General features: G+C 51.6%; 1 protein-coding gene across 3 annotated transcripts in view; it reads right to left on the bottom strand.

Annotated features, from left to right (window-relative positions):
• The window catches only part of MXRA7 (matrix remodeling associated 7), a 36025-nt gene extending 30555 nt beyond the window's left edge, over positions 1-5470 (bottom strand). For all 3 annotated transcript variants that reach the window (XM_054459582.2, XM_054459584.2, XM_054459580.2), the window contains exon 1: positions 5060-5470. In XM_054459582.2, coding sequence (XP_054315557.1) covers positions 5060-5401 — 342 coding nt within the window. In that variant the 5' untranslated portion in view covers positions 5402-5470. The remainder of the gene's footprint in view (positions 1-5059) is intronic.
• Positions 5471-12008: the final 6538 nt, after the last annotated feature.

Raw genomic sequence — 12008 nt, forward strand, 5'->3', positions numbered from 1 at the left:
AGGACCACTCTGCCATCCCAAAGGCCCACACCGCCATCACAAAGGCCCACACCGCCATCCCAAAGGCCCACACCGCCATCCCAAAGGACCACTCTGCCATCACAAAGGCCCACACCGCCATCACAAAGGACCATACCGCCATCACAAAGGCCCACACCGCCATCACAAAGGACCATACCGCCATCTCAAAGGACCACACCGCCATCCCAAAGGCCCACACCGCCATCCCAAAGGCCCACACCGCCATCCCAAAGGCCCACACCGCCATCCCAAAGGACCACACCGCCATCCCAAAGGCCCACACCGCCATCCCAAAGGCCCACACCGCCATCACAAAGGCCCACATCGCCATCCCAAAGGACCACACCGCCATCACAAAGGACCACTCTGCCATCCCAAAGGCCCACACCGCCATCCCAAAGGCCCACACCGCCATCCCAAAGGACCACACCGCCATCCCAAAGGCCCACACCGCCATCACAAAGGCCCACACCGCCATCCCAAAGGACCACACCGCCATCACAAAGGACCACACCGCCATCCCAAAGGCCCACACCGCCATCCCAAAGGCCCACACCGCCATCACAAAGGCCCACACCGCCATCCCAAAGGACCACACCGCCATCACAAAGGACCACACCGCCATCACAAAGGACCATACCGCCATCACAAAGGACCACACTGCCATCACAAAGGCAGGACAGATGATGGGGAAGTTCACCTGCTCCTGGGTCATTCTGGGAAGGCTGGGGTCTCTGCAGCTTCCAGAGCCCACACCTATGGTAAACAGGTTGCTGAGGGCAGAGCACACAGGTGGACGTGACAGCAGGGTGACTTCGGGGGAACCAGGGCCAAGTCACATGGTGAAGACAGACAGATGGAGGCTGTGCTACTCACTCAGACCACCACCACCAGACTGTCTGAAAAACCAACCCCTTTCCCAAGAAATTTCCCAAAGAAGAATGTTGGCTTCTTTGTTCCAACATTCTCTTTTGAAAAATTCCAAACCTACAGAAAAGTTGAAAGAATAATACAATGAATACCATACACCCTTCACCTAGATTCACCAATTGTTAACATTTTGCCATCTTTGCATTCTCTCTCTCTATATACACACCCACACTGTGTGTGTGTGTGCATGTAACTATTTGAATCATGACATGTCATCCCAAAATGTTTCAGCCTGCATCTTCCTAAGGATAAGGACATTGTTTACACAGCCATCTGCCGGTATCGTACACAAAAAATTCAGCATTGATTCAATAAGCTTACCTAACACAGCCATTCATTTAAAAAATGTCTCAATTATCTCCAGTATGTCCTTTATAGCTCCCTTCTCTGATCGAGAATCCAATCAAGGATCAAGATTGTATTTGTCATATTGCTTTAATCTCCTAAATCCCAATTAAATCTAGAAGAGTCTCTCTGTGTGCTTCATGACACCGGCCCACTGCCTTGCAGGAAGTCCCTACTCTGTCTTTACTTTTATTTTTTTTTTGAGATGGAGTCTTGCTCTGTCACCCAGGCTGGAGTACAGTGGCGGGGATCTCGGCTCACTGCAAGCTCTGCCTCCTGGGTTCATGCCATTCTCCTGCCTCAGCCTCCTGAGTAGCTGGGACTACAGGTGAGGCCACCACGCCCGGCTAATTTTTTGCATTTTTTAGTAGAGATGGGTTTCACCGTGTTAGCCAGGATGGTCTCGATCTCCTGACCTTGTGATCCACACACCTTGGCCTCCCAAAGTACTCTTTTATTTTATTTATATTTTTGGAGACGGAGTCTCGCTCTGTCACCCAGGCTGGAGTGCAGTGGCACGATCTTGGCTCAACTGCAACCTCAGTCTCCTGGGTTCAAGTGATTCTCCTGCCTCAGTTTCCTGAGTAGATGGGATAACAGGCGCGCGCCACCATGCCTGGCTAATTTCTGTATTTTTAGTAGAGACGGGGTTTCGCCATGTTGGCCAGGCTGGTCTCGAACTCCCGACCTCAGGTGATCCTCCCGCCTCGGCCTCCCAAAGTGCTGGGATTACAGGTGTGAGCCATCACGCCTGGGCTCAAGTCTGTCTATGAGCAGAGCTGGGCCCCAAGTACCGAGATACCTGAGTCCTGGCACAGATAAGAAATTTAACTCTAGTGTTATTCAAATGACCCTTGACACTTTGCCAATTACCACTGTTTGGGAATCCGACCATCCAGCCTTGCTCCCATCCACAAGTCCATTAGGTAAGAGGCCTGGCAATCCTAAAACCCCAACCTACACAGGAACACCAAGAAAGCCCTGAGTCCTGGCCTGAAAAGAGGCCGGCTCTTGTTCTCGACTTCGTTGGCTCATGATTCTTTGTGTGAACAGGACTTGCCTGTAATGCTTCCTCACAGCCCACCCTGTGCTAATCCTTAGGAGAGAAAAGAGGTTCTAGCAGTATCATTCCACTTCTCCTCGGCCTCCCTGCCCTGGCCTGTGCTGCCCTGGGGAGGCAAGAGCTGCACTGATCTCATCCCCATTTCTTTGGTCCATTTCCAGGGTCTCAGCCTACAGTGGCTCCTCCCCACTACTTTGTCCTTGGCCAAAGAGGGCACCGTGCACTAGAGGACGCTCCTGAGCGATCCCCAACAGCAGCTAAAGGCTGCTTCCCGGGGCGAGAGATCCTTCTCAATAATCAGCTTTGTAGTCAGAGGCAGCAGCTGCCCCAGCCCGCCCAGGCCTCCTTGGGAAGGGAGAGGACTGGATTAGAAAGGAAGCAGTTAATGGAAAATGAAGAGGGAGGGGAGAGGTGAGTTACACGCTGCTCCCCAGGGCAGTGACTTCCGAGCTAACAGCAGGTGGAGCTGCCCTCCTCCTTCGCTGTTGGTGGGGTTCGCTTAGGGAGTGAGGGAGGGAGGGAGGGAGAAGGAGGCTGGCAGAGGGCATCACCCCACTTCCCAACCCCGATTTGAGTTATCTTCCCCAGGGGGCGTTTTTCCCTATCTGTCCTCCAAGCCCCAGCAGTGTAATCATCAGAAGAAAGCACTGGAAGCTCTTGGAAACGCTGGAGTCCACTTCAGGACAATTTCTTTTCCTTTTTTTTTTTTCTTGTCACTGACTCGAAGCTCATCAAGACAATTTCTAAGCAGCTTCTTAGGTTAATGCCACCACTGGGAGTGGGTGGGATGACACAATATCTGTGTCCCCACAACACCTGGCTTAATGTTTGCAGGGAGGAGTTTTGGGGGAGCTTTGGCCAGCTCAGGAAGGCCTGGGGACTTGAGCCCAAAGGGGAAGGGCACTGACTTCAATTGAATTCTCCTGTGGGGTGGGTTCTCTCCGGAGGGTGCCTTAGCGGGAGGACAGACACAAGCCTCAAGTCATCCTCACTGGCACCTATGTCATGGGGGTTGCCTGGCACGCGAACCCCCATACTGCCTTGTCCTTCAGAGCACCCATTCAGCTTCAGAGGACGTGCATTCACCCAGACAGAGGCAAATTATGCGAGGGGCCCTATTTAAACACCACTGAACCTATTCCTGTAGGTATCATGTGCTGAGAGCCGAAAGCCTTGTAGAAAGTTCTTTAAGCGCTGTGTCCCACAGGATTGAGATAAGACAAGGCGCCGCTAAAGGACATTTTGACTTCAGTCCAGAGCCTGGTGTGGGTGATAACGGGCCAACCCTGTAAGGCCAGGGCTGACTGAGGGTGCATGACGGCTCCAGAACTGTCTAAAGGCCTCTCCTGCTCCCGCGAGACCTCGATGGAGGCAGGAATCCCAAATATGGGAGCAAACACAACAGATCAGCACATGTCCAAACCGCGCCCCCTCCACCATCACCCCGTGAGGTCTGGAAGCCCACCCCAAGCAAGAACGGCAGGGCCTGCCCCCCTCCACCCCATTAAATGTGGCTGGTTAGAATCCTCTCTAATGACACAATTAGTCACCCACTTGTCAAGCAAAGCGCCTGCTCAGAGGGGGTCTGGCGCACTTACTCAGCAAAGAGAAATGCCTCTGAGCACAGCCTAGCTGCCTCCTCCTGCCCCGAAGGGCTTCTTTCCAGGGTAAACCATTGTGTCCCGCACAGGACAGAGTGGGCACGCAGACACGCTGACAACGGGCATCCCGGCTCTCCTCCCTTCCAAGAAAAGGAGCTCAGGGGTAAGAACAAGGGATTACAATCCGACTCGGAGACCCTGGCGGTGGCCTGGACCAGCCAAGCGTGGTGAACTCCAGGGAACATGGGCACACAGTGTAGGGGCTGGGATGAGTGGATGAGGGAAATCCGACTCCTCTCAGATATCCACAGGCAGGACAAGGTGGCCAAGGCCGAGCTGATGGACAGCATGGTGGGAGGCCTGGGGCAGAGGCAGGGAGGGCCGCTTTGGGGTGCTCACTGGTGCTCCAGGAGGGCTTTATCCTGCATCTTCACTCCATCCAGGCCCAGCTTACCTACAACCCGGGGGAGTGGGGGTAGGAGGGTGTTAGGAGATGTGTAGCTTGAAAACGACAATAAAAAGGACTGCTGGGATCGGGTGCCTTTTCTTTCAGTCCCAGCCTACGGGCTTCACAAAACGCCACAGCACTGACTCTGAAACCTGGACTTCAAATTGGCTGAAAAAGAAAAGCCAGCCTTCCTCCCTCGCCCCCCGAAAGTACTACTTTTTAAACATCAAGATAACTCTCATGGCAGGCCTTGAAATAAGCCACAGGCACGTGGATTTGGGAACCGGTGGGCGGGAGGGGTCAGAGATGGGTGTGGAGCAAAATTCCAAGCCCTGGTCGCGAGGCCTGGGAGCCAGCAGCTGCGGAGCACGCCCTGGGCTGGGAGAGGCCGAGGGGAGGGGAGAGCAAAACACCTTCAAACAAACTCCATCGGGCTCGCCCCTCGCCACACTTTCTGGGGGAGGGCGGCGAGTTTGCGGGACTGCGGCTTAGCATGGCGGGACCTGCATTTCCTGCGGGCCGCGGGTTCTGCGCTTCCCGGGGGCAGCCTGGGCTGGAGGCCGCGGCCCCGCTACCTGGCTCGGCGGGGAACGGCAGCGGCGGCCCGAGCCCCGGGGGTGGGGAGGGGGCCGCGGGGGCCCCGGTGCGTACCTGCCTCGCCTCCGCCGCCTGCTCCTCCGCCTCCGCTGGCGCCGCCGCGGGATCCCCTGGCCCTTCGGGTTCCCCCGGTCCCGCAGGCTCCCCGAGCTCCCCCAGCCCCGCGGGCTCTCCAGGCTCCTCCGGCCCCGCGGACGCGGCCGCCGGCTCGGGGGCGCAGGGGCGGGACGGCGCCGGGGTCCCGGTGGCCTCGGCCGGGGGCGCGGGTTCCGGGGGCGCGCGGGCAGGCTCCGGGCTCGCGGCCGCCCCACGCCGCACCAGCAGCCAGGCGAGCAGAAGGGCCAGCGCGGTGGCCAGCGCAGGTAGCGCGGCCAGCAGCTCGGCAGGCGCCTCCATCGCGCCGCGACCGCCGAGTGCCGGCTAGCTGGGACCCCGAGGGAGCCCGCCGCGCCCCGTCGCCGCGCCCCGCCCCGGGGCGGAGCCCCCGTCGCCGCGCCCCGCCCCCGCCCCCTCCGGCCCCCGGGGGTGACGCACAGGCTGCGGGCGGGGGTGTTGAGGGGGCAGAGCCCTGACCACCTGGGAGACACAGGAGGGCCAACCCCTGCCCGGCCTGGGCAGTCTTGACGCTTTGGGGCACAATTTAGCTCAGGTTCAATTTGAAATACTGTATGAGGTGCCCTTAGGTTGTCATCTTTGGCCTTGGTACGGCAGTTCATCTTAGAGCATTTTGGAAATATAAGTGCTAGTTGGGGAATGCAGAGAGACAAGCAAACCCGGGAAGCTTCATGGAAACGGCAGCCTGGATTGGCTTGTAAAGCAATCATAAAGCCGGATTACGTTCAGCCGCTGCCGTTTTTATAGGCATGTCAGGAGTTGCTTTTAATCCTCAGGGTTGCCTTAATGCACTTTCACAGAGGACATCTCCAGATCCTGGCCAGTGAATGCTCCCTTCGGAGCTGAGGCCAGCAGCCTTCAACACAGGGCTCCCTGTAACAGTAACATGGCTCCCCCGCCCCTACACCTGAAATTCAGCTGCAGGTCCTTGGTCAACGCTATTCCTCTTACCAGACTTTCTTCTTTGCACAATTCCAGAATGCGTGCAGGCTGGGAGGGTACAATGAAGGAAATGAAGGCTATTGTTTTTGTTTCTCCAGATCCTCCCAGGCCTCTGTTGCTGAACAGTGGATTTTGAGATAAATACGTTGTAACCAAAAACGTATTTTCCTACCACTCCCCACCCACTCTTTATTTTAAATAAACACAGGACGGGCATGTCAGGTATCACGCCAAACATAAGGCCTAATGTTAAAAAAAACACGGTTCCAGTTTTTGCCGAGGATGCATTTAATACTTTTTTGGGAAAATTACAGTGCCTGAGCTGATCTGTGATATAAACCAAGATATTAGATGGAGTGCTTCTTTTTAAATGAAGATATACAAACAAGACTCCCCAGCAACAGGGAGAGCTGAATTCTGCAGCACTGTATGATAGATACTAAGTGGGCCATGCATTTCCTTTTAGTGGTGGTTGATGAAAAGAGCCCCCAAACTATAAAATGTGAAATAGGCTTTATCTACGGGCAACTAGCTTTTAACCACTGTGGAAGTTTCAGCCAGTGTATGGACCTATTTTTCTTTTGAGATGGAGTCTTATTCTGTTGCCCCAGGCTGGGATGCAGTGGCGCAATCTCGGCTCACTGCAACCTCCATCTCCCGGGTTCAAGCGATACCCCGCCTCAGCCTCCTGAGTAGCTGGGATTACAGGCGCCCATCACCACGCCTGGCTAATTTTTTTCTGTGTTTAGTAGACAGGGTTTCACCATGTTGGCCAGACTGGTCTTGAACTCCTGAACTCAGGCAATCTGCCTGCCTCAGCCTCCCAAAGTGCTGGGATTACAGGCTTGAGCCTCCACGCCCAGCCGACTTTTTTTTTTTTTTTTTTAAAGAGACAGGGTCTTTCTTTTCTTTTCTTTTTTTTTTTTTTAAAGAGACAGGGTCTCACTATGATGCCCAGGCTGGAGTGCAGTGGCTATTCACAGGCATGACCATAGCTTCCTGCAGCCTCGACATCCTGGGCTCAAGTGATCCTCCTGCCTCAGCCTCTTGGGCAGCTGGGATTACAGGTGTGCATCAATGATCCTGACCCAGGGCCTTAATTTTGTGCTCCATCCCATTGTTTTAAAGCATAAATACATTTTTTAAAAGTCCTGTTCTGCTGACAAAGTGCATTCTGTTGACTTTCAAATGAGTAAGAAAGAAAATAAGGACAAAACAATGCCAAAAACACAACTCCAAATCATGTTGCTTTATTTAAAATGATGAACAAGTTTCACCCAAGTGAAAGTTAAAAATACCAACCCAATGGCAGATCCACAGGCTTTCATGGCAGACCCCATGGCTAGATGGACGCAGAACTAGGAGACTGCTCAGTGTTCTGACAACTCCAGGAGGCACGAGTGCGCAGAAGACAGTCCCAGTTCTTCTGTAGCATCGTCACTTTGGAGACAGCTGGCCAGGGCTAGCTCTCCTCCCAGGAGGTTCACTGGGGCTTAGATGACATTTCTTTTTTTTTTTTAAAGACAGAGTCTCGGTCTGTTGCCCAGGCTGGAGTGGCTTGATCTCAGCTCACTGCAACCTCTGCCTCCTGGGTTCAAGTGATTCTCCTGCCTCAGTTGACCGAGTAGCTGGGACTACAGGCATGTGCCACCACATCCGGCTAATTTTTGTATTTTTAGTAGAGACGGGGTTTCACCATGTTGGCCAGGCTGGTCTTGAACTCCTGACCTCAAGTGATCCACCCACCATGGCCTCCCAAAGTGCTGGGATTACAGGGGTGAGCTACGGCGCCTGGCCGAAATTTCTGAACAATGAGACAAAGTTGAGAGCCACCGCCTGGGGGTGCAAGTTCATCTAGTTTTGCCGCATAGGATGTCACATCTTGACACAAGCTAGTGGGAGGGGAGTGTGGAAGAAGCCACCAGACTCCACTTCAAATCTACCAGCAATACCAGTACACACATCGAAAACAACTTACTCGTGGAAATACTACAGACAATCTAAAGAACCTACAGCTGGGGCATCCTTATACGCCTTCCTCCTACACAGCATTTTTTACATTTACTGCAAAAATTTTGTTCCATCCTATACTTGTCTAAAGTCCTAAATCCAAGGCTGAGTCTCTAGTAAGCTGATAAAGCATTTGCACCAGCAACCTTCCCACAGATCCTTAGTTTTGCTACTTTATGAAGAAGCCGTTACTACCTTAAGTATACATTGGTGTTAATTATGCTCTTTCATGTAGATCCAGTACACCTGCATTTAAGAAGGTCTGCACTTCCTTCTACCTGCGCTCACCAGCGGCCTTGTGAACAGCCGCACATTCACTGTCCATTAAGCTTGTGGAGCTTGTCAGGGACCTGGGCTTGTCACCGTATCTCCAGCACCTCAAGAGCAGTGCCTGGCCCTCAAACATCTATTGAACGCTTGAATTATTAAGACATGGACAGCTGAAAGAATACAGCAAAATGTGAATGTCCCTCTTTTCAGTGGCTCTCCCCTCAAGGATGTCACCCTAAACATCCCAGTGCCACTAATGGCAGAGGCATGTGTGTGCAGCATGGAGTCTTCCAGCTGATGGTGAAGCCTCATCCCCAAAGACCCAGGGTCCTCCTGATGTTCTAGGTCCCCAACTCTTATCTCTCCCAGTCTGGTCCTTCCATCAGAAGTTAATAGTCCAAGATCCCTTCTTCCAGGACCCAGCTCTTTGGTTTTAAGATCTGCTGTCATCTTGGAGAATCATCCCTGAAAATAATCTAACATTATCTCCTTCACTTTACTGTTGTTGGCACCATTCAATGGAGTAGCTCACGCCAGATGGGAAGAAGAGTTAACTTGTGAACAAGTGGTCTGTGGGTACCCACTCTTCCTAGTCTACCTTGGCTACCCGCCACCACTCCACTTTCTCACACGCAGTTTCCCCACCTTGCCCCTGCTGTGCTTACATAACAGAGAGCCTGGCTGGCCCACACAGACAGTAAGGGGTTGGGGAATAGGGCTGCTGAAGCCCTGGCCTGGCAGGAATAGACAAAGCATGTCCCAGGAGCACATAATCTGTACTATCCAGACACTGTACTATCCGGAGCTGACTTGGGCCTATCAGATATGTTATTCCCCTCATTTCTGGAATACTGTTATCAAACAGGAATCACCTTTAGCATCTGGAGAAGGAAAACTGCGTGGCTAATCTTTATTTTCTAGATTATTATTTTTTTGAGAGATGGGATCTCACTATGTTGCCCAGACTGGTCTTGAACTCCTGGACTCTAGCAATCCCCCTGCCTCAGCTTCCCAAAGTGCTGGGATTACAGGCATGAGCCACTGCACCTGGCCTTGGTGGCTAATTTTTAAAATTCAAAATTTCTGCTCCCCTATCCAGACCACTGGCAACGTGTCCTACCACGCCCCCTGGTGGCAAAGAGCCTTTTTGGGCTGTTTTTTATTTTAAACTGAAGTTTAGAGGAGTCGTTGATAGAAAACTGAAAGGAAGGTAAGGAAAAAGGGCAAGTGTGGCAGCACAGGAACAACGCTGGGAAAAAGAAAAAAGCTTTTTGTAGATGGCAAGTCTTTTTAAAAAGCAGGAGGAACACCACCACTCAGATATTACTACCAAGAGATTATACATACAGAGTTTGACTTTACTCACACCCAAACACATGCTGTGCCCACCACAGAACCAAGGGAGCTGTGGGCGTGGGGGTGAGGAGGGAGAGCGGCCCCCGTGGCAGGCAGGCAGCACAGTTCTACCTACCCAGCCATATACTGGGGTTGGCATTTGAGGATGCAGAAAATTGAACTCAGACAAAAATAGAGAACGAGCCTCCTAGAGTAAAGCCACATGACCCAATGTCAGGAAATGACAGTCTGTTAATAACAGTGAGCAGAGACCTGTATTTTCCTGGTTACACCTGTTTCTAATGGATATTCTGAGAGGCAACAGCACACAATTCTAACGTATCCACACACAGCCTCCCTACCTGTGAACACTGCAGAGAGAGCTCCTTCCCACATGCCTGCCAATGCCTCCGACGCTCCAGCCCAGGCAGTGCTTCCAAGTGCGCAGCATGGCCTCAACAACCCCTCTTACTTAAGTTTAGTTGAATTTAGGGACAAATTAAGGCAAGCAGGTGAATCAAGAGGGCAAGAGATGGCATCTGCTGGTCAATCCCCAAAAAGTCATCCAGTTAGTTATTTAGAAGTATCAACAGATTGCAAAGACTAGAGGTGCCATCTCTGAATTTACTCCCCGTGTGTAACACAAGTCACCCACTTAACGTCTGTAGGTCAAACAAATGGGGAACGCTAATCTCAGAGTACCCTGCAAAGTGAGTGCTTCTTCTGGATCCCGTGGTGGGGAAGAATGGAGCCTATTCATACTTTAAGTTCTGTGGTAAGAGCACATTGCACACTGTTCCCACTCTATGCAAACAACCCAAATGTATCACCCCCCCAAAAAAATACACTGTACAAAGACACCCCCGAAATTTCAGTCTCTATGATGATGGAGAAAAAGATAAGGAATCCTAAGACAGACTGAGCAGTGGGTGATGGTGCTGGGTCACTGCCACTGAATGCATTTGTGGGCTGATGGTGACATACCGGAAGGAGGGCGGACTCCAAGTCCTTCCGACACATAATTGGCTCACAAAGTCCACTCACCACTATCAGTCTCTGTGGTACGCAGCTGGCTCTGTGGAAGCTCCTTACCGACATCCGTGAGGTAACAACAAGATGTTAAAAGGATCACACCCCGCCAGCCTTGTGGTTGACCAGCTCGGTTTTCAATGAGACAGCACAGAACCTTCTTACCCAATATCCCATTAGCTTCAGTGTTTCACTGAGCTGGCCGAGCTGTTAAACTTCTTGATAATCTATCCTTAGGAAGCAGTAAAAACAGCATTTGACCGAAGATAGGAGCTTGGACCAGGGAAGGAATATCCAAATTCAAAGAAGACAGAGGAGAAGGTAGGAGCAGAAGACACGAGAACTGAGTTGGGTGGCTGCCAAAAGCTTACGCTGAAAGCACCTCAGGGAGAGTCTCTTTATCTGCTCAGGGGTGAGCCCGGCCTCCACAAGTGTCCCTAATCCTGCCAAGGAAAGTACAACTGCCTGTAATCAGCACGTAGACAGCATGCTGGGTACAAAGCTGGAAGGCAATGTTAAAAAGCAGGACCCCTGGGACCCCACGTGGACGTCATGGCAGGGCTTTCTCCCGAGTTTTCTTACAAATTACAAAGTCACAGATCAAGTGCAGATATAAATCTATAATAATAGAAACAATTTAAAAAGGCAAGAAGAGTCTAAGTATGGCTGTGAAAGGACATGTAGGGTTGAGAAATGCACATTCCAGTTTGATAAATTTACTTGAATAAGTCACTTGAATTTCCCCATGGAATTTCAGCTAAACCACAGAGAATGGAGACTACACGATAGGAGGGATTGTGGGTCCTGCACTTCCCCAGTGCATTTAAGAAAGACTGAGCTGCTGGGAGAGAAAACGTTAACAGGAATGTCACCTTCAGCAGTCAAGGGCTTCAGACATTCAAAATCCTATGAACGTCAGTATTAAAACATATATATATATATTTTAAAGACAGGGTATCACTATATTCTCCAAGCTGGTCTTGAACTACTGAGCTCAAGTGATCCTCCTGCCTTGGCCTCCCAAAGTGCTGGGATTACAGGCTTGAGCTACGATGCCTAGCTTCAACTTCAGTGTTTTACTATCTTCCAACAACCTCTCTTAACACTTAACCAGCATATCAAAGACCTGTGGCATTTAAAGACTCTAGACAAATGCAGAGAGTGAACAAATTCCATTATGAGCCTGTTACATGCCCAGGTGCTTGCAAACACATGTTTAAATTTTAACTTATTTAGGTCCAATCTTGTACTTGGAGACGTGATTAAGTTTTTATAAAAGCTGGGTGAGGTGGCTCATGCTTGT

The sequence above is a fragment of the Pongo pygmaeus genome, chromosome 19 (assembly GCF_028885625.2).
Source record: "Pongo pygmaeus isolate AG05252 chromosome 19, NHGRI_mPonPyg2-v2.0_pri, whole genome shotgun sequence".
Lineage (NCBI taxonomy): Eukaryota > Metazoa > Chordata > Mammalia > Primates > Hominidae > Pongo > Pongo pygmaeus.